Source organism: Cucumis sativus, chromosome 4 (genome assembly GCF_000004075.3).
Source record: "Cucumis sativus cultivar 9930 chromosome 4, Cucumber_9930_V3, whole genome shotgun sequence".
Taxonomy (NCBI): Eukaryota; Viridiplantae; Streptophyta; class Magnoliopsida; order Cucurbitales; family Cucurbitaceae; genus Cucumis; species Cucumis sativus.
Window position 1 is genome coordinate 624,297 of NC_026658.2, and position 22,799 is coordinate 647,095.

General features: G+C 32.5%; 3 protein-coding genes across 7 annotated transcripts; 2 read left to right on the plus strand and 1 right to left on the minus strand.

The window, feature by feature from the left end:
* Positions 1-912: 912 nt before the first annotated feature.
* LOC101212915 lies at positions 913-4,364 on the plus strand. 4 transcript variants are annotated; one of them, XM_011654649.2, is made up of 3 exons: positions 913-1,361; positions 1,549-1,622; positions 3,022-4,364. In XM_011654649.2, exons 1-3 carry the CDS (start codon positions 1,221-1,223, stop codon positions 3,593-3,595), a joined length of 789 nt encoding a protein of 262 aa, XP_011652951.1. In that variant the 5' UTR covers positions 913-1,220; the 3' UTR covers positions 3,596-4,364. The 4 variants fall into 4 exon arrangements, with proteins under 4 accessions (XP_011652951.1, XP_004152357.1, XP_031739536.1 ...); XM_004152309.3 differs by having other exon boundaries at positions 919-1,361; positions 1,549-1,646; XM_031883676.1 differs by having other exon boundaries at positions 1,254-1,389; positions 1,549-1,646.
* Positions 4,365-11,352: 6,988 nt separating this feature from the next.
* LOC101212679 (myb-related protein P) lies at positions 11,353-20,917 on the minus strand. Of its 2 annotated transcripts, XM_031884464.1 has the most exons (5): positions 20,568-20,908; positions 20,310-20,439; positions 19,064-19,332; positions 18,010-18,083; positions 17,191-17,838 (listed from the first exon to the last, which is right to left on the minus strand). In XM_031884464.1, exons 1-5 carry the CDS (start codon positions 20,698-20,700, stop codon positions 17,293-17,295), a joined length of 1,152 nt encoding a protein of 383 aa, XP_031740324.1. In that variant the 5' UTR covers positions 20,701-20,908; the 3' UTR covers positions 17,191-17,292. The 2 variants fall into 2 exon arrangements, with proteins under 2 accessions (XP_004152356.2, XP_031740324.1); XM_004152308.3 differs by lacking the exons at positions 17,191-17,838; positions 18,010-18,083; positions 19,064-19,332 and adding an exon at positions 11,353-12,240 and having other exon boundaries at positions 20,568-20,917.
* On the plus strand, positions 12,686-16,252 carry LOC116403381. Its single transcript, XM_031884463.1, has 3 exons — positions 12,686-12,954; positions 13,408-15,867; positions 15,957-16,252. Exon 2 carries the CDS (start codon positions 13,436-13,438, stop codon positions 15,854-15,856), a length of 2,421 nt encoding a protein of 806 aa, XP_031740323.1. The 5' UTR covers positions 12,686-12,954; positions 13,408-13,435; the 3' UTR covers positions 15,857-15,867; positions 15,957-16,252.
* Positions 20,918-22,799: the final 1,882 nt, after the last annotated feature.

A 22,799-nucleotide genomic window follows, 5' to 3' on the forward strand; every position in this document is an offset into this window, starting at 1 on the left:
TGATGGTGAGAAGAAGCATTGATTTGGGTTTCAAAGACAGAAGAGGTAAGAAGAAGATACGAGAGAAAAGAAGAGGTAGTGTGTGGAGAGAACCAAATGGTAAGAGAAAGAGGTGTAATTTATGACGAGTGGAAATTGGGTGAAATAGAATTGGTTGAAAATGGTGGGAATAGAATAGGATTAGATTAAAATTGGGCCTAAAACCATCAATCCAAAGTCAGCTTCATATTACATACCAACTCTCCAACACAAGGACTACTCTAAAACTACACTCTTATACCTTAAACATATACTAAAATCAACTATAATCAAACTTTAAACTTAATTAAATAAAATCATGAATAAAAAAAACAGTGGCAAAATAAACTAAACTTTCACAAATAAAAATTAAAAGATAATATATCATAACTTTTTTAAAAAATAATTACGTTATAATTTGTTATGATTATGATTATTTTTATTTGTTTAATATATTTTTAATACCATATTTTGTTAATATATGAGATTTTTTAAAGAATTAAAAATTAAAAAAGAAAAATATGTATAATTTTGATTAAGAAATAATTAAATTAAATTTTAAAAAATGAATTTAATAAGAAAAATTGAAAATTGAAGATTGAGATATCTAAATATATATAAAAAAAGAATAATAATAATATATATAAATAATGAAAAAAAGTAAAAATAAAATAATATATATAAATTGGACCATTCCTCTATTTTTGACCAATTTCCATTATCTTTAAAAAAAAGTTCCAAATATCAAATGCAATCTACAAAATTTCTTAAATTTTGCCAAATAGTTAAAGATTTTGCTACTTTTTAAACGAATATTTATTTATTAGTAGCTGTGAATGGGAAAAACTCCCAAACTTAATCTATATAACCCCATCATAATTAATGTTTGATGTAAATATTAAAGTTTTAAAGAAATTTGTAGAAATGTTTAGAGCTTCAAAATTCAAACTTTTATAAAAATCCCAAACAAAAGTTTGAAATAATAAAATTAAAGCTGTTTTTGGGAAAATTCGAAGGAGAGTCCCAGAAAGGGGAAAACCATAGAAAAAGCTTTGTTGTTGTTCATCTTCTACAATTCCTTCCGGTGATTCCATTTCCAGTTTCAAAAATCGCCAACATTCTCCTCTTCTCCACCCGAAGGATCATCGAATTTCTATTTTTTGCTTCCATTTCTTGCTCCGGAAACTGTTCAAGTTGCCCTAATGGGCGTCGAATCAAACTCCGCGCCGCCCCCGCCAACGTCCTCCTCTTCTACGCCATCTCCGAGCGGGAAGAGGGCCAGAGATCCCGACGATGAAGTTTACCTCGACAATTTCCACTCTCACAAACGCTACCTCAGTGAGGTGCCCCATTTTGTGCCCTCAATTTAATGTTAGACATTTTGTTTTAACCTAAGTTGCACTTGCAATTTCCGCATACAATATATGAGAATTTTTATGGCGTTTTTCATTTGGGTCCAATTCTGCCCTTTAAGTTTGCGTCATTTATGTGTCTAACCTACATCCCTTCTTTGATGATGATCCTGCACAGATAATGGCTTCTAGTTTGAACGGATTGACGGTGGGGGACCCCCTTTCAGAGAATCTTATGGATTCCCCTGCGAGGTCAGAGTCTATGCTTTATCAAAGGTACTAGAATTTGTTCTTATAAAGTTTAACCCACTTTTTTGTATACGAATGATAGTTTGAGTACATGGAAGTTTACAATCACTTTGTGGCCTTTCTGTATAATATTATGGAAATAACAGGATTTTAGTGGAGGAAACTGAAAATTTCCAATTTAACAAATCGTGTTCTCTTGAAATGCGTCTGTGGTGCTTTTGTGGGTGGGAATTCTGAAACAAAGTTTAGTGTTTTCAAGATGGAGTTTTCCTCTGAAACTATGGCTTTCCTTGACGCTGTTAATAAAAGGTTTCCCGAGCCTTGTTAGAAAGTTTAGTGTAATTTGCTCAACAAAACCCACTGTACCAAACTTTGAAGTAGTCTTTCTGCATTCCTTCCTTTACCTAAAGGGTATCCTATCTACTTTATTTGCGAATTGAAGAAGTGCATAGTTGCTACATTGATGTTTGTGCGTTCATGTGACTTCCCAATTTCTCTTTTTATGTGCTTGTGTTAGATGATATATAATTAAATCTACCTTCACCTTTCAGCTTAAACTTTTGGGTCAATTGTTGATTTAGGATGATATCAAAGATTTAATTATATATCATCTAACAGCTTGTAAGATTCAAATTTAACGAGGATATTGCAATCTTTCTGCTCCACAGAGTTAACTGTACCTTTTCCACCCTTCCATAATTCAACATTCTAGTTACTCATCAACACTAGGATAGAATACTTCTCTGGGACTATAACTTGATTTAAGGTTTTGTAATCACGCAAAAACACCAACCTTTTGATTTCATTAAAAATAGGGACCTTTAATTTCCTTTGGTGCATATCAGAGAAAGGAACCCCCAGGTTACAAAATGTGCTTATTACTCCCTTACTTGAAGAACATCTTCTCTTGCGGCCCATTCACTAGTTTAATTGAATTCTCTACCTTCGTTCTTTTCCATCTATCCGTTATCGTTTTCTTTGAAGAACCTGATCCTATATCCAAATTCATCAAACCTTCCATTATTTTCATGATCAGTTTCATTTCTTCTTGTTAAAAGAATTGCATATCTTGTTCTCATCTGTGTTCCACTGCCTAAACTAGTAGCAGGGTCATTGTAGATAGAACAAAGAGATGCAGTATACACCTATTCCACCTATCCTGCAGCTCCAAAGCCTTTTACTGCAACCTTTATTCTTTGGTTTAAGTTGTTTTCTCCATTAACTGGCCAGATTACATGCATCTCTACAAATTCTAATTATGTAGAAAATCAATTCCCCACTGCCACCAAGAGTCGTGAATTATATTTTTGGTTGTCCTTTAATGTTGTAATCATTCTTGAAAGATGATTTGGGGTTTCCCTATTTTAATCTTGTTTCTTTTTTCTTAAACCCTACATCTCAGGGATGAAATGTCCTGGCAATATTCCCCTATGTCAGAAGACTCAGATGACTGCCGGTTTTGTGAGACATCCACCAATTTGTTTCCCTCGCAGTCTGATAGCAGTGTACCTACCAGCCCGGTCTCTCCATACCGATATCAGAGGCCATTCAGTGGGGTGGCTCCTTCAACAGGTACCAATACTTCGCTTGGATGTTCTACTACCAGTCCCGTCACTAGCTTGCAGCCCCATCAACGTGGATCAGATTCTGAGGGTCGTTTCCCATCATCTCCAAGTGATATATGTCACTCAGCAGATCTGAGAAGGGCTGCGCTCCTGCGTTCGGTACAGATGAGAGCACAACCTCCTGGTCCATCATCTATGGAGTTGCCATATTGCTCTATGCCTGAGCCTGGACCAAATATAGAAGCTGAAGACCGGCCATGCTCTTGTATAAAATCGTTGGTTGATGAAAGAGTTTATCAACTTGAGGAATGCTCATCAATGGGGTTGGGAGTGTCTGAGTCCGAATATAATGAACAGAAATCATGCAAGGACTTGAACAGGGATATGAAAGACAGCCGGTCTGGAGGGTAGTAAATGCTAAAAATGTACAGAGGAAAATCTCTTCTAACATAACAACACATGTGACACATTGCTGCTGTGAGACTGGAAAATGTTTGCCTAATTTACTTGCTTTCTCTTGATTGAGGATGGTTTAGTCTTCTGCTAGCTCCATTTCCAAGTGCGTGGTGCCTTGTGCTATTTTCATTGTCAAGTGTGTGTGGAAGTTGCGTTTAACCATTCAACGCCTGTGAAGCCTGGGTTGGGAAGATGTTCATGGTTGATCTGGGTTAATCATGTATGAAAGCTCTGTCTATCTATTTGAGTCTATTGGAGCTACCGGAGTCAAGAGAAGAAGTTTCTCAGAGTTAAGTTTATTGATAAATGATGCGGCTTTATGCGTCACAAGGTTGAAGTTGCAAGTGTTCCATTCGTTTCATATCTGTGAGAACACTGTTATTATTGAATTATTTTGTTCTAATTGTGTTATGAGCATGCAGGCATAATTGATGAGAAAACTAAAAGATTTAAAGAGGTGAGGAAGGGAGCAAAGGGAATTTGAAGCAAATAGCTAAAATAACATACATTATATTGTAGAGTATAGTAAAATTACCGATTAGATAGCTGATGTATCTATCATTGGTATGTATATTTTTTTTCCATTTGGATTTGTATAGTTGGAGACTGCAAGTTACCATTCTGAAGAGCTACTGATCGTCCATAAAAAAATTGCATGTATCTATGTTGGGGGGTGTTTTCTCTCTTAGGTTTTCAACAGTTTTAAATCTTGTTGTTTTATTTATATTAACTTTTGTTTTTGGGTTGCAAAGAAACAATATTTTGAATTTTTTGTCAAGTGAGTATAGCTCTCACCGAAATAACTTTCATACAAATGTGTTATTAACAAGATATTCATGATTTAAATGGAACTAATTATTTATAAAAATAAAAATAGAAATATAAAATTTTGGAAGACGTAGGTGAGTTCTTGACCGTTAAAAAAGAAGGTGATATTATTAAAAAAAGTACAAAGAAATGAATGAAAAAAAAAGTCAAAATGAAAAGTAGTTTGAGAAAGAGATGTTCGTACAATCATTCAAACTCCAATCAATTATTTGTTTCTTCTTCTACTCAATTTCGAAAAAACCCCAAACAAAAACTTGCACTTTTTAACTTTACACATCCACACCAACAATCTTCTTATTTTGATTCTTTTCTCTATTACATTTTCAGTATCTACTATTTTAGTAATTCCATTTTTTTATAAAAAAAATGTATGTGCCTTTCGGTTAGGTCGTGTTTATCAAATTGTAATGTCAGTTAGTGCAATCAAAAAGAGATTTCGTTAGTGAATGAATCGTGATGAGCTTACATAGCAAACATATTTGGATTGTTTATTTTTACTTTTATTGTGTTTATTTAGAATTATGAATGTCGTAATCTACTACTATTCTTAATTTTCATAATGTTGTGATGCTAATATATGTAATAACGGTGCTATAGTAATGGTAAATGTAGTAGATCCCACAAAATTTTCAAACAGAATCATATTGAACACCCTCAATTTCTTAATTAGATTGCACAATTTAATTACAAATTTCAAGGTGGACTCTACAGCTGGTATGTAAACAACAACAAAAGTAATTAATTGGGGTCCATTTTTTACATTGGGGTAAATGTGACGGTAGGCCATGTATACGCATTCGTAATGAAAATTCATTGATAGAACAATTTTGTAATGGACTACGATCGCAAATGTAAATGAATTGAATTTACCTAAAACTATGAACTTTGTTAAATTTACCATTATTGTAATGGTTTGAGTAACACAATCTTCAACCCTATTTTTATTAAATTTAAAAGGGAGAATAATTCTTTTTATTTATAAACAACTTGAACCCTAAGTTTTAGGTCTATAGTTTATGGGTCCAAAAGCATTAATTTTTCAATTTAATTTTTAGTTTAAAACGTTACAGTTTTATTTTTTAAATTCGTTTTTTGTTCTGTTTTCATCTTTGAGTTTCAACCTTTTAGAAGAATTTCAATGATTATCGAATTCATCCTAAAAAGGTTTTCTCTTGAAAACAAAGATATCTTATTTTGTATCGATTTGAAAAAAGTTGCTACAGTCGGTGGATATGTAAAAACTATTCTGTCATTTTGAAATGTATAAAAAAAAATATTGTGACATTTCTTTTCTAACAGTATTGTCAAATTTATCATTTTTTATATATCGAAATGGACGATTTCATCCTTTATAGTCGAAAAGGATAGTCCCAAGAGGTTTTCCAAACACGAAGAGAGATTTTTCATTTTTTTCTATTAAGATCTCTTTCATTTCATCGATTTTGTTCGGATCTTCCTTTTCTTCCGAAAAAATGGAAGGAGATCAAGTATCTTCTTCGGTGAATCCCTCTTGAATTTCATTTTCAAGTGATCAAATTAACTAACAACCACCTAAAATGAGTTTATAAAATGTGATTTAGAATAAACATTTGAAACCTAACTTTAGAAAAATAAAATTTGAGTATTTAATGGTTAATTGTCCAAATTTATACAAAATACTTTCGTGTGTCGTTTTCCCCGCAACCGCAATCGATCAACCTCTGACAATTTTTTTATGTGATCGCCATCGACTGACTTTTGAGTATAGATGTTGCCAAGCTATACCTATCGTCTTACAATGACCGTCTTTAGCCACCTCTGACCGCCATTTTCGATGATCATTAGCAAATTCCTATCAAAACCTTCATGTGCAAGTACAATTTTTTTTTATTAACATTAAATTTGTATACATATTAACAAACAGAGTTGGAAATTAAATTTCAATGAAAATACTTATTTAAAATGTTTGTGAAGATATGTAATACTTATAGTGTATAAATTGTAGTCATAAACTAGTCTACTCTATAGTAAATAAATATATAATCTTTTATGCCATTAATATCAATGTTGCTTTTAGTGCACCTATTGACCATCTAATCCTTACTAACTTTCTCCAAAAAAGAAAAAAATTATTAGGCATTAATTATTTTACAAAACTATACAGATTGTGTTATTACATTATACTCGTTTTAATTTAACAAAAATAAAATGAGTTTATATAATTTAAAATATTATATAGGTTTTGTTAAAAGAAAAATGGAAGAATTGTTAGGTATAGAAAAAAAGAAACTATTTAGAAAATATAGCAAATAACTTATAGATACTAATAAAAGTTTGTCTATGTCGTAATCTAACGTTTGTACAATTCATTTTGATTCATTACTATGTTATATGTTTAAAAGTTTATTAAATTTTTTTCTCTAATCTCGATATTGTCGTTAATTTTAATCTTAAAATATGAAATACACAATTTTATTTTTTGAATTTCACCTAGATGCACTCATATTTATACATTTTGTCTCGTTATTCACATAAAAAATAATTAAAATATTTTAAAAATAAAAGATAAAACAAAGTTAGTAAATGACAAACGACAATTTGGTAGAATGCAAAAGGAGAATGAAATAATGGTTTCCAAAAGGCATCCAAATATTTTTCTTCTAAAAAAATGAGTTCATGAGATATCCCTCGTGAAACCACGAGTGTCTTATTTTTGAGTATCCAAAATAGAACCATTCAATTATAGTTTTATTTTGTTTATTGGTTGTGAATGGTTGAACTATATGACTTATACCAAATAAAAGATTAAAAGAAAAATAAAGAAAATGTAGGGAGAAAGAGAGAAATTTCCAAACCTTTTAATATGGTATAGATTTAAGAAGAAGAAAAAGAAAAAGCAACTTATGACTAAGCCTACTGTTGGTTACAATTGAATATGAATGGGTTTTGACGAGTATGTGTTAATTAAATTTAATTTGCATCATACCTATGTTTGATGTCAATCACTTTTTGTCATTTATGTTTATGATTCTTTTCTTGACTTTTCACCAACCAAATAAAAAGAAAAACCACATTAAATGAAATTTACTATTAAACTGTTCATCATAAATGAAATTGTTGTCTAATGTTTGATGTGATGTATTAAGATCACCCTGTAAACTTAAAATTTCTCACCCTCAATTATTTTTCAAAGGAATCCAAATGACAACAATAAGATCGTCTTCACCAATAGTTTCATCTTATATATTAATTTTCAAATTATTTATGGGTCCATCTATGCTTTAACTCTTTTTTTTTTTATTATATATTCATGATGGAGCACTTATGTGCACTTAAATCAATTTGATGAAATAATTTATCAAATCATTGCTCTCCTTAACTTAGTAGTGGAAACATGAGTCAAATCCAAGTGTTTCTCAAATAAAACGCTTATGATCTCATCTCAAGGTAGTTGAGGGGTGATGTTTAGTCATTAGTTGTAATTAAAGTTAGTGAAAAGATTGTTTGCATAAAAATAAATGAAAACAAAGGATAGATGTGGGAGAGAAATATTATATGGAAAGGCCCAGACCAAAATTAAACCACTTTAAAAGACAAGAACACATGAGGTTGGAGTATATGATTGGCCTAATGTTTGTAGAGCATGAGTTATTTAATGTATGATTGGAGGACCTATACGTCCATAGGATGCCTTTAAATTATATCAACACGTCTCCTTAATTACAACAATTACAAACAAAATTAAATATTTGTTATCATTTCTAACAAATTTAAAAGTGATTACAGTCTAATAGTCGAGTCAAATATGCAAAAAATTGGTACCATGTACCGTTTTTTTTTTAAACGCTTTTGTCATTTGATCTAATTTTTCTTTCATTAATTTTGTCCTCTCTCTCAATGTAGTATAAGATCCAAATATTCTATTTTATAAATTATTGTAATTACTTTAACTTTTCTTGATCTAATGCTCCCCTCCTCTACCATTTTTCACTATTCAAATTACTTTTTTAACTTTGCTTATTTGATTGTATGAAAGTCTATCTAATTTGATTATCTTAAGTTACTTAGAATTCATATAAGATTCAAACAAAAAGAGTAATAGAAAGATGAACAAAAAAAAATTGTAATAATTGATGATTAATTAGAATCCACTCTTATATAATATTTTTTACGAAAGCAAATATGATATGTGATATATTTTGTATGCTAACACTTTCTTTAATTTTTCGAACTTAGAAGTTGAATATATATATCACTTCTCATATACTAAATATTTTAATGAACAACAAGTTTTTATGTTTCATGTGAAACTAAATTAATTAATCATAGAGAACACGTGTTAATCATAGAGAACACGTAACACGTGAAAAAGAGGATATTTAATATATAGTTTAAACTATAACACAAGTTTCATGCATTATTGCTTGTTGTTGTTGTTATTATTATTACATATTATTAGTTTTCATTTATCGAAGACCACAAAGAATCTTAAAACATATTTTAATCTAATTGAATGATTCAGGATTGATTTATATAAAAAAATTTGTAAACTTTAAAAAGACTATCAAAAACATTATAAATTTAAGGAGACAAAATATTTTAGAGTTAAAATTTAAAAGCTACCAAGAAAACTTACATTTAGATTTGTTTTAAAAAACGAGATGGTTTTACTCTATATTGTAAATAATTTGAATAGTTTGCTAAAGTTTTTTTTGTTTTGTTTTATTTGTGTTGTTCGAGAATGGATCGTTTACCATATTTTGATATTTTTTTAAGATCTATATTCCCAATTGCATACATTTTAAAACACAGAAGATTACTGTGATCTGTAATATTTGATTTTATTGTATAGTACAAGTAACATTCATGTTCTTGTTTTATAAAATAAGACAATTTTGATGATTTGATATATTAATTTATGTTTGAGAGAAGCCATTTGACAGTACATACCTTAAAATAATAATCACCACAATAATAAATTACAAACCAAGATACCCCATGTGACAGTTCTTTTGTTGGATTCTCAATGTATTACAATGACACCAAGTGTGTGTATGTATAGTATCTATATATAACTTTATATATTGACAAAAAGTTTGCATTAATTTCATTTGTTTAGTGCAACAAACGTTGATAGCAACATAAATTTTTAAAAAACAAATAAACCATGTATTTATTTTTTCTTTCAAATTAGAATCTCGAAGCAAATCAAAGTAACGACATTGAATAGATTGAAGAAATAAAATAGAGCTGACATGATGATGCTAAAGTAATTAGCACACATGTGTAAAATAAACTTTACGAAATCATAGATAAATATTCTCACAATGAATCACAAAATATCTCAAATTTGAGGAATTACTAAAAAATTTGTATGTTGATAAATGACATCTAACATATGAGTTAAGAACTTTAAGTAAGAATGACAATATTCCAAATGACGACGATCAAAATCTTGAGGTTGAGAGTGACTTTTTGAGCTTTTTTTTTAATAAAACATCAAATAATTAGAAATTAAAACAATAGATTATTAAGAGTGATTGTCTTATTTGGCAGCGTAGTATACTGTATACCTAGATATAGAAGGGACCTCATGACTTCGTTAGAGTGTTCACGCAAGCTTAATGGTAGTATTATTTTGTTGTTGTTTTGACTGTTTTAGAAGAAGAAAATGCTAAACATACTCCATTCTTCTTACTATTATGCATTGGGTAGGAACTCTCTAAGCTCGAAAGTTTAAGACATGTTCACTAAAAAGCAGATAACAAACAAAGAAATTTGAGGATGGACATAATAACTATAGGACTAATTTATATATATATATATATAAGAAAAAAACTCAAAAACCAAATCAAACCATTTCTTACAGGTAAATTTGTTTTTAGATAAATTATTTTCAAACTCGAGAAAACTTCAAAAGTTTTCAATAGAAACATTTTTAATTTAAAGTTATTTTTACAATTAGACATCGATGGTTTCTGTTCATATACTAATTGGGAGAGTTGTTTTTTTGAATATTTTTTTTTAAATTCTAAGGGTAGTTTCGAATAAATTCAATAATTTAGAGATATTTTTTAAATAAAAATTTAATGACCTCCAATGAGAGTATTCATTTTTTTAAGATTGATAATATCTTTTTTAAAACTGAAAAAAAAGTATAAAAATGTATATTTTTAAAATATTGATTTTTCATGAATATAACCGAATGTCAAAATATTTTTGTCCCAGGTAACAAAATGAAAAAGTTCATGAAATTAACCATTTTTTAAAATATTTCAGATTTCTTTATCATCGCCTTTCTTTTCTTACTCTTATGCAACTTTTTCTCTTTCTCTCGTATCTTTTTAAGTTATTCTACAATTTTTTTTAAAAAAAAATTCAAACATTATTTGGTTCAAGATCTATTTTTTTCAAACTATTATTTGATTGTTTAAAATCGTATGTTAAATATAACAAAGGGTGGAAAAAAATCATTCGAATATTGGATGGTCAAACGAATAACTAGTAAAATCTAAATGATCGTGTTTCAAATATAAATAAATAGTTTAAATTTGACTACCAAATTTAAACCCTCAAATCTAAATGTCGTGTGCCGATTGTATACTACTAAGTATCTCAAATCTAAACGGTTGTGTATCAACAATCTTAAAAAAAATGGTTGTAAGAAAAAATAAACCAACTCTCGTTTTCCAAATATATTATGGGTTTGGTGCTAACTAATGACTTAGTGTTTTGCTATTTCTATTTTGGACACGTGAGTTTTTTCTATTTTTTAAATTGTCATATATTTTATTAAAAGGTTGTTTTTAAAATTAAGGATGAAACATAAATATTCATTATAATAATAATAATAAATAAATAAAAAAACCTGGAACTTATTTTCCTTAAATTTATCCGGAAGAGCATGGAAATAGAAACCCACGTTTATTCCAATTCAAGCCTTTAAAGAGTACAATTTTAACAAAGGATAGTGAAGGGTAAAACGGGAAACACAACTAAAACTCCCCAATATCTCACAAACTTTCCCAAAAACACTCTTAATTACAAACTCCCACAAACTTCTTCCCTTCTTTCCTTTCTTTTTCTTTTTCTTTTTCCTTTTCCTTTTCTATCATCATGACAAAAGCCAAGAAATCACCGCCTCCGATTCCGATTCCGCAACCGCAATCCCAACCCCACCTCCGAAATCTTCTCCGGCATCCCATTCTATGTCCCCCGCGAAGCTTTCCCAGTTCCATGGACTGTCAAGACTCATCAAGGATGAGCTGCTTATGGAACTACACTCACCGCCCACCTCCATCTCTGCCGGAGCAATGGAGACATGATCGGTGTTGCTTTTGCACGTGCCAGTTGTGATGAACTTATGAATTTCATCCTCGTAGTCTTCCACGCTTGTCAACAACTCATCCAAGTCCAACGACATCTCGTCTTCTTCCCAAACATCATTATTCAAATTCACTGTAACAGACCCACCAACGTCATGTCGTCCTTCTGGCGTCTTCTTAATAATTTCCTCTTCCCTTACCTCATCCACACATCCCCCACACCCACCACTCTCTCTCTCCATCTCCGACGTCAGCGGCGACGGAATCTCCGACTCTTCCTTCCTCCTCCGCCCACGTCCCCCCTTCCGCCGCGGCGGGAGGTTGATCCTGGCCACGTCCACAATTACCGAGTCCCCATCATCGTTCCGACGCCGGAACGTTTGGATTTGTCGACTTAAATGCGAATTCCAATAATTTTTAATCTCGTTGTCTGTTCTGCCTGGCAAGTGGCTTGCGATCAAAGACCACCTATAAAATTTCCAAAAAGAAAAAACAAATCAATTAATTGATTAAAACAAACTACAAGCTAATGGATTATTTAAAATGATCATCTTGGTTTTTTCCTCCTGTGCTTTACGCTGTTCTCGATTTGGTAAGAACAAAATTTTAAAAAAATAATAATAATCACGTGACATATGTATTCCGAAAGTGGAGAGAAGAAAATGGTAAGCAATGCTCCAAAAAATGATTCCATTTTCCATTTTATGAAAAGAAACAAGAAACTTGGGAAATTGACAAAAATAGGCCAAAAATGGGGTATAAATAGAGTTTTAGGATTGATTGTAGAAAAGTTGAGATTTAGGATAAATTGGAGGTGAAATGACGAAAATACCCTCTTTTAATTTTAATTCACATTTGCTCTTCTCTTCTTTTCCAACCCCTCTCTCTCTCTCTTCAATGTCATTCACGTGAAGAAAAAAAACAGAATTGCGAACGCAGCCTTCTTCTCCTCTCCTCATAGATTACGTAAAGGGAAAAAAAAAGAAGAATCCTTCTCTTGCAGTCTCATAGATTACGTAAAGAAAAAAGAAGCATTTCTCCTCCTTCTCATAGATTATGTAAAGGAAAAAGAAAAAAGAAAAACTCATTTGCGATTCTTCTCCTCTCTCAAAAGTTTGTCAACTTTCCGCTTTACTCCGGTGTCGTTCATCATCTACTCCGGCGAACATCTCACGCATTGTGGTTTGTTTTAATTTTTAAATCCGAATCTGAATTGTGTTGTGTTATATGTATATATATTTTTGCATCTTAAATGTATAAATCAAATATTATTTTTTATTGTTTCAAGTTGATTTAGGGTTGATTTAAGGTTGCTTTATAGATGTTTCAAATGATGTTAGCAATTTATCATTATTATTATTTTATCTCGCAAACATCTGGTAGACATCTCGCAAACATCTCGCAGACATCTTGCAGGTTCTTAAATTGAAATGTTTAATCTGAAATGAATTGATTTAGGGTGACTTTTAGCTATTGTTTTTTGTATCTCGCAATATCCTAAACATTTTGTAGCTGTCAAGATCGTAAACATGTAGGGTGTGACTATGCACGTTTTATTTAGTATTTACCTACTGTTTTTTAATAAACTTTGTTTATGTGATATGTCAAATGCTAACTTCAAATCATTTTTTGCAGCAATTGAAAAGTATAAGGTGGTTTAAGGATGTCACATATTCCCATGTTAGTGCGTTACGGTGGTATGTGGGATGAGAGGCGAAGAAAATACGAAGGAGGCATGTTAAAAGGCATCGTTGTCAGTAAAGAAATAACACATAAAGATTTACAGGCAGAATTATATGACCTTGCAGAAGTTGACCCTTCAAAGTTCGACGTAATGATAAGATGCATATATGAGATAAAAGTGGAACACGAAGCTCCTACATTTGAGTTAAGCAATGACCGTGATTTGAAGTTTTATCTTCTTAGTGAAAATCCATTAAAGGTCCCTTTATACGTCTCATTTGAGCCTAAAAGTAATCAAAGCAAAAAAGTGTTAAGCAAAGATTACAATTCAGTATCTGGCAGCAACCAAGCTCATAACTTAAACCCTCATCCTCCAATTGTAATGGATACATTAAATGAGAATGAAGTCCATGTTCGTGAAGTTGAAGTTGGCTTGTGTGATAACGTGATAGGGACCACTTCGGCTATATGGGAATCATATGAGTCATATGATTCGAAAGATGAGACTTTTACATGGGAGCCAGTAGAGATGAATAGTGAATCATTTGACATCCCACAACATAGAGATGGTCCTACAAAAGATTGCAAAGGAAAATCTAAAGTTCGTTACAGCTCTTCTAGCCAAAAGTTGAAGACAGACATGAATGATTGGTCCGAAGAAAGCTCTACAAGTGAGGAGTTTGATGTAGGACAAATATTTTTTTCCAAAAAAGATTTGTCAATGAGATTAAGTGTCTTGGCAATGAAAAAAAATTTTCAGTTTGTAGTAAAAAAGTCTACAAAAGAGGTTCTCTTTGTTAGATGCATTGACAACAAGTGTGGTTGGAGACTGCGAGCGATGAGATTGAAGGATTCAAATATATTTAAGATTAAAAAGTATGTCAAAGTTCATTCGTGTTCTCTTGACGTTTTGAATCGTGACCATAGGCAAGCAAAATCTTGGGTTGTTGGAGAATTAATAAAGTCAAAGTTCAAGGGAGTCGGTCGTCTATACAAACCGCGTGATATCATAGAAGACATGAGGCAAGACTATGGCATAAATATGAGTTATGAAAAAGCATGGCGCGCTAGAGAAAATGCGTATGAACGAGTGCGCGGGTGTCCTGAAGAGTCATATAATCTATTGCTTAGATATGGTGAAGCTCTCAAACTTGCAAATGTAGGTACAATATTTCACATGGAACTTGAAGATAATCGTTTCTTCAAATATCTTTTTATGGCTGTTGGTCCATGTGTTCGAGGATTCTTAAACTGCATTAGACCGGTTATAGTCATGGATGGAACATTCCTTAAGAACAAATATCGGGGTCAGTTGATAGTTGCTGTTTGCTTGGATGGTAACAATCAAATTTATCCTCTTGCCTTTGGAGTGGTGGACAGAGAAACAGATGCTTCAATACAGTGGTTCTTAGAGAAATTGAAAGGTGCAATAGGAGAGGTGCCTAATCTAGGCTTCGTGACAGATCGAAAAACATGTTTTTCTAAGTGTATTGCATCGGTTTTTCCCTCCGCATTCCATGGACTTTGTGTCCAACACTTGACTCAAAATTTGAATGATAAATACAAGAATGACACTATAGCTACTTTGTTTTACAATGCATCTAGAACATACCGTGAATCAACGTTCTCAGAAGCGTGGAGAAGTATTCTTGCATTTCCTAATGATTCAGGAAAATATTTAAACGATGTTGGAATAACACGTTGGTCTCGTTTTCACTGTCCAGGAAGACGATATAATATGATGACAACAAATATAGCAGAGTCCATGAATTCTATACTGAAAGAACCTAGAGATTTGCCTATTGCTTCATTCCTTGAACATGTTCGAGCTTTGCTACAACGTTGGTTTTGGGAGCGTCGAGAAGAAGGCATTAAAGTGACGTCTACATTGACTAAATGGGCAGAGTTAGTTCTACAAAAGAAACAAGAACGAGCTTTGACAATGAAAGTCAACCCAATTGATTGTTACCAATTCCATGTTAAAGATTTAGATAAAGAGGAGGTCATAAATCTTCATACTCAAGAGTGCACTTGTAAGGAGTTTCAAGCTGAGCAACTACCATGCGCACATGCCATTGCTGTTGCACGGGATCGCAATATAAATGTTTATAGCTTATGTGCTAACTATTACACTAATGAATGTTTGTTGGCAGCATATTCGGAGGCCGTCTACCCAGTTGGGAATCAGTCGGAATGGAAGACAACCGAAGAATATGTACATATGACTGTCTTACCTCCGAAAGTAGTCAAAAGAGTTGGTCGACCGAAGAAAAAGAGGATTCCAAGTGTCGGTGAAGCACCAAAATTGCATAAATGTGGTCGATGTAAAGAAACAGGCCACAATAGATTAACGTGTACCAATCCAATTTCATACATCCAGAAGTCGAGCATACAAGATTAGTACCCGTCTTGGTACGTAGTAATAGTTTTATACTTGCTTGGTTTGTGCTTGCGTTGTTTGCATGATCACGATGTAAAAAAGGTTCATTTTTTTAATGCAGGTGGAAGATGCTTATAAAATTGTGTCCTGTGTTGTTTGCAAGATCACTAAAGTCATCTCACTGACAATTCTAAGTTGAAGACTTTTCTTCTGCAACTTCAAGACTTTCCTTCTCTTTTTTTTTTATCCTACAGTGAACTGTTTATAGAATATTTACTCCTTTGGCATTTCAAGCTTTTTGAGAAAGACTTGAAATCCTATTATGACAATATTGTGTGCTTTAGAACTCAATAAATGCTCTCCTTTTGCTACTGCAGTATTAATGATGCAAATCTTGCTGATTACTTTTAGTTTTTACATTCATCTTCAAGGTTCAGCCTCTGTTAGTTTTTACAAGGTTCAGCCCTTGCTGATTACTTAAAGGTTCAGCCCTTGCTGCATTTGAAGCCTCTTGCTGATTACTTAAAGTGTGTGCAGTAGTAATAAATGCAAAGCTTTTGCTACTTTTAGTTTTTACAAGGTTCAGCCTCTTCAAGCATATGAACCACCATTTGCATGAAGGGCCTTGTAGATGGAATCTTAGTCGTGCAGCGAAGTGCGACGATCCTTACCACTTTGACTGCGTTCTCCACTTTGATATGCTGGGATCTACCATCTCTTTCAGATTACCTTTTAGATATCTCATTCTGCTTTCCTGTTGTTTTCCTGGCAGTTGTCTTAGAAAATGGGCTTCTTTTATGTTGGTACTTCCATTAGAACAACTCCAAAGCTGCAAAGAATAATGTTTGAACAATCCATGAGAAGTAAATAATATTGTGTGCTTTAGAACTCAATAACTGCTCTCCTTTTGCTACTGCAGTAGTAATGATTCAAATCTTCAAGCATATGAACCACCTCTTCAAGCATAGTAATCTCAAGCATAGTAATCTCAATGCAGTAGTAATGAGTTGACTCTGAAAGTTCAGGTAGTAGCAAGACTGAGCTAATTTTATAAGTAATGTATAAAGCCGGCTGGTTAACAGCAAAGGTACAGAACAAGACACAGATCAAAATGCTGCTATTGGTAATGAGGATCAATTGTTCGTACATAAGATGTTTTTATAATGAAAACCTGCTACGTGAGGCTATATATAAATCAGTTCCGCAGCCACCATAAACCTCTGCTCCACCACCGGTAACACATCAAGAATGTCTATATAAAAGTTCTGCACACTTTACAATTTTTCACCTGCATTGTTGTACATTATATAAAAGTTCTGCACACTTTACAATTTTCCAAGATAATGAAATAAAAATTGCATACCAAAAAACAAAAATGGTCTTCATTCCATTATATAAAACTATTTATGTACATAGTTTGGAACATATACAATTCCTTCAAAAGTTGAAACTGAAAGTCAATACATGGGATTGTTGGTCCATAATTGAAATGCCAATTGTTTTCTAAAATATGACATGTTTTCTTGACATAATGTAGCTACATCTAAACCAGAAGCTTCATATTCGAAATACTTAATTGTAAATACACCACAATCACTATTGTTGCGTTGAAGTGGAATGGAGTCGACAATGACAAGTGGCCAAGGTTCCTTGTGTGTTGATGATCCGCCTCTCCTAACAAAGAATCCAGTAGCATCGAGCAAATTTGGCACCATCTCTTGAATTGGCTCTAATATGCTTCTCATATCTTCGGCACTCGTCAGCGACGGAAGCGAATCCCATACCTTAACTTGACAACGTACCAAGTCCAAGCATAATAGAATCCAATGATTGCCATGGATATTGAATGGAGAGTAAATGTAATCAACATTCACCCAAGGATCTTGACAGTCTTGTTTTGATCCGACAACATAGTCAACCAACCGATACTCCTCCTTCCAGTGAAATGGTCGATTCTCTTTAATACATTCTTGGTATTCAGGCCACTTCGCAACTAATAGTCGCTGGAAGGAAAAAAAACACACATGCATGTATACAATGAGCGGCCCATTAAAGATTATATTCAGATCCAAAAAGTGGCCGAACTTTGTATTTCTAAATAAGGTTAATTGATCCGGTTTCAATTTAGCCTTTATTGTACGTGTACTGTTTTCTAAATGTGCTAAACTACTTACTATAGACTGAAAATGATGAGCAGGGTCAATCTTGTACATGGGACCGTTAGTTGATGTCGAAGCCATACTGAGACCTGCATAAAAAAAAAAAAACTAATTAAATATAATTGCATAAGAGACTTACTTAACATGGATGCACTAGCATCTTGGGACTTCTACTCAAAATTTTGGAAGGTGAGAGATAGGTGCTGATAGGTGAGAGATGATGAAAAACTTCAAGGCAAAGTTGCTAAGTCTAATAGAATTGCTAACCCTATAGCCTTAACACCTAGTAGACTAGCTAAACATGCATTCTAAACCGTTTAGGAAGTTTACACTCTTATATTGGGACTTCTACTCAAAATTTTGGAAGGTGAGAGATAGGTGCTGATAGGTGAGAGATGATGGAAAACTTCAAGGCAAAGTTGCTAAGTCTAATACAATTGCTAACCCTATAGCCTTAACACCTAGTAGACTAGCTAAACATGCATTCTAAACGGTTTAGGAAGTTAACACTCTTATATTGGGACTTCTACTCAAAATTTTGGAAGGTGAGAGATAGGTGCTGATAGGTGAGAGATGATGGAAAACTTCAAGGCAAAGGAAATGGTCTTTCAACAATGCAGCTTATGATAATGTCTTTAGAATACAATATTTAGAATGCATGTTTAGCACATATCTATTGTACTGGTAACTTTGCAGAGTTTATATGGGATACCAAATATATGTTCGAATTCAAGTTCTAAACTCCAAGGTATGGTTTTTCTATTATTACAGTACATTGCAAAGGAAATGGTTTTTCTTCCTAAAAACAGAATGGCTCCCACGGTTCTCTATGTCTGTGTGCATATGACATGCATTTCTTCTCCAAAATGTGCCAAAAACAAAAAACTCACATCTTAACAGACAACTTAAACAAACAAGATGGAATACTGTAATAATAAATAAGCTACAACAGACTAACTCTAAAAAAAAAACTGAGATTTTATTACTCACTTGACTTCAAAGATGATGGATACGGCACTGCCAATGTAGAGGAGTGGATAAGAAATGGAGAGGTCCGGTGAAAACAAACCTGAAATCGAAATGGATGGAAGTGGAGAAGCGTCCGCCGGAGATGAAGTCGAAATGGAGACCCGTGCAGAAGAAATGGAGACGTTCGGTGAACAAGTTGAAATCGGAAAATATAGCGGAGAGTCGTGAAGAAGAAATGGATGGAAGTGGAGAAGAAATGGACGGAAGAGAAAAACGTTCACCGGAGGCGGGAGAGAGTTGAAGAGGGTAACTGCAGACGCGGGAGAGTTCAAATGCGAGTTTACGTTTTTCTTTTGAACGGCCTTCTGTCTTCGGGTTGAAGAAAAGGAAAAAGAAGAAAAGAGGAAGGAAAATAAAAGAGGGTATTTTCGTCATTTCACCTCCAATTTATCCTAAATCTCAACTTTTCTACAATCAATCCTAAAACTCTATTTCTACCCCATTTTTGGCCTATTTTTGTCAATTCCCCAAGAAACTTCAATAGCGTTCTTCCTACTTGCATCAATTTTTTAAGAACTAAAGATCTCCGCGTACTTTATTCTATCATTTATTGTTCTTAAATTTCTGTAAAACCCTATTACACTTACAAGACATCAATTCAATGAAGTTGTTTTCTCTTTTAACTTCTTCAAAATTTACAGACTGAAAATGAAATCACCAAATGGGTTAACTTAACATAGAAAAAAGAAAACACCAATCGATGAATTGTTTTTTTCCCTAACTCCCAATGGAAGAAAAGTTAAATACTGATTTAATAAATTAATTATGTCTCTCTAGTTTATGTATACTCATGTCGTCATTATGGCCTTTCTCTGTCACCCTCCTCTTTGGTCCACAGAAAAGGTCAAGAAAAAGTTATTGGTTTATTTATTTACCTATTTATTATTACTATCTTCCTTTTATTATTTCTCCTCGTGAACAGCACAAAAGAAAATATTAACTACAAATTTGAACTTCAACATCGTATACTTTTCCCATTCAACCTTTATACATATATATTTTTAAGGTATAATATTCATAAAATATATTTTAAAAAATGTACATCAATACTATGTTCAATGAAAATAACCCTCATATTTTATTTATTTTAACATGTGTAATTTAAAATACTCTCAAATATTTTCAAGTTTTTCAAATAACTACCATTATTTCTGAAAGAAATAAAATATTTATCTATTCAAATATCGAAAAATATAGTAAAATGTAAAAAAAAAAACAAAAAACCAAAAAATATTTATCACGATCGTTCTATAATTTAAATTTAAAACGTTTGTCCAATAAATTACCTGTTTCCAAGGGAAGCATGAAGCTTAATGATGACATCTTCTTCTTCAGATGTGATGTTCCCTCGTTTCAAATCAGCTCTCAAATAGTTAATCCATCTCAGTCTACAACTTTTACCACATCGGAGAAGACCTAAACACACATTAACAATAATAAAAAATAGTTAAGAATCATATGAAGGTTGTAGTTTTTAACATTAGGTAACATATCTTTAGTAAAGTATTTTTTATTTTTTTTAATGGGAGAGGTATGTAACGAACCTGCATTTTTGGGGAGAGATCTCCAGGAGCCTTCACCATTGGCAAGTATATATTTTTTCAACCGGTCATCTTCCTCCTCCGTCCACCGCCCCTTTTTCAGACCAACTTTATCACAGCACGGCCTTCTCCCCATTTCTCGCCGTCACCGGCGCCGCCTTCTCCCTTTGTATTTCTCAGATTCAAAACGCCATCGTTTCTTTCACTTTTATTAAACCCCTTCCAGTTTTTTCCTTCCCTCGTTCTCTGTTTGTCACTCTTAACTACTAAAGCTTTCAAGAACAAGTTGGGTCACTTTATAACATCAACAACCCACTCTCTCTCTCTCAAACTCCGTGTTTTTTCTTTATATACACACACACACACACACTATAAAGAGAGAGGTGACGTGGGAGGAGGAGGTGGCATTTTCAATCTCATTTATAGATGCGTGGATGAAGATGTGGCCACGACACTTCGAGCTAACCACGAACTCGTGGCTAATCGACGGTCGAGAGATCAGTGATGGGTCTTTACGTTTTCCACGTTGGCACTTATTTATTTACTTCTTAAATTAACATCCATTTATGTTCATCTAACTTTGATTAGTATATTTATATTTAAAATTGATAGTTATTGGATAAAAACTATTAATAAAAAGACGAATAACTATATGATGTCTACTAATTTTTGACTAATTTACCTTATACTACGTGTAAGAAAAACTTTACTAAAAATGCATGGATGAAATCGTGAGTACCTCATTGAATGACCATAGAAAATGTTAAAACTGTGCTTAATGGCATGTGGACGTATATAGTATACCCTATTACATTAATTCTCCTTCCCCACCTCAATCTATGTGGCCATACTTTTCAATTTCTCATTCTCCTCTTTTCCTTCACCTCTCAATATAATCTCTAAAACGATTTCTCCTTTTTTCCTTTCTTCTTAAATGTTATGCAACTTTAAATAAGTGGGGGAAGCTTTCTCATTTATAAGCATACATGCATGAAGATATAAACACAATCAAATAATTATTTTTACAGTTAAATAATTACTTTGTACATAAATTATTTTCTTTTTTCATGTAAGGATGCTGTCGGTTGTTTCCTCTATTATTTATCCAATTTAAATATCATCTCATCTATTAGACATGACTTAAGATTTTACAAAGTTCCAAAGTAATAAAATATCCCAAAACTCACACATAACAATGAATCACAGTATATAAAAGAAAAAAATTGTACATGCACATCGTTCTCGCTCTAATTTTTTCTACTCGAAATTATGATACAAATTCTTAATGTGTCACTTTTTTCTTTCATTATTGAATTTGAATGTATTGACTCAACTTGATTACTAGAGCACCATCTTTTTAATTTGTGATTATGTTACTCTCATTTTTAATTGCTATATTCTATCTACTTTGATTAAATGAAATATAACTTTAGAGATTGGCAAGTGAAATTAGGCCGGTAAGAGAACACATTGAAGAAATTAAAGAGAGGAAATATTGGGAATTAAGTAGGTAGGAAGCCATATATTTTAGTTGAGAGGGAAGAAAAAAGTTTTGTTTTTTAAGAACAATAAGAAAACATTTCTTTAGAGATATATAAATATTTCATCTACTCCATCATTTTTCACAATTCTCCAAAAGGAATGGAATAAACGGTGATATATTCTATTATATCATGTTAATTTAATTAGTCCTAATGAAAACATTACCTTCTATCTATTAAATTACAACATTTTCTCCTTAATATTAGGTTGATTACATAACATGATTTTATTAGTTCAAAGCCAATTTGGATAAAATGAAAAGTGCATTTGAACGTATAGAAATGGAAATATCAAATTGATTTTTACAAGGTACATAAAAGTATATCCTAGAATGATTTTGAATGTGAGGAAAGTGGTTTAATTTTTACGATCATATAAAAATGGAATTATTGACAACCATCAGTAAGAGAGGTTTGTAGAAAAATAAAAATGGAATTATTAATACAAAATTTGGTGTTTTCTATATTGTTGTGGCAGTACATACGTAACATGTCTAGCCATCGTACACGTCCATTTGTTAGCTTTTAATTCCTTCATCTAACTGAGAGACTTGAGAGTCCCACCGAATTTAAGACAGTATGGTGGGAGGGCTAAACCGGCGTCGTTTCAGGGTTTGAATGTAAGAGGGTAAACTAGTCCTTATGATTTTAATTGAAAAGAAATTAGTAGAATGAGAGTGGAGGGATGAGTGTG

Bases quoted from the DNA above. Each gene is read 5' to 3' on its own strand.
- LOC101212915 (XM_004152309.3), top strand. From the start codon at position 1,221: ATGGGCGTCGAATCAAACTCCGCGCCGCCCCCGCCAACGTCCTCCTCT. The intron at 1,362-1,548 runs GTGCCCCATTTT...GATCCTGCACAG, and splicing joins ACAAACGCTACCTCAGTGAG to ATAATGGCTTCTAGTTTGAA. The intron at 1,647-3,021 runs GTACTAGAATTT...CCTACATCTCAG, and splicing joins GAGTCTATGCTTTATCAAAG to GGATGAAATGTCCTGGCAAT.
- LOC116403381 (XM_031884463.1), top strand. From the start codon at position 13,436: ATGTCACATATTCCCATGTTAGTGCGTTACGGTGGTATGTGGGATGAG.
- LOC101212679 (XM_031884464.1), bottom strand. From the start codon at position 20,700: ATGGGGAGAAGGCCGTGCTGTGATAAAGTTGGTCTGAAAAAGGGGCGG. The intron at 20,440-20,567 runs GTTCGTTACATA...ATGTGTGTTTAG, and splicing joins ATCTCTCCCCAAAAATGCAG to GTCTTCTCCGATGTGGTAAA. The intron at 19,333-20,309 runs GTAATTTATTGG...TTCAACCCGAAG, and splicing joins CATGCTTCCCTTGGAAACAG to ACAGAAGGCCGTTCAAAAGA.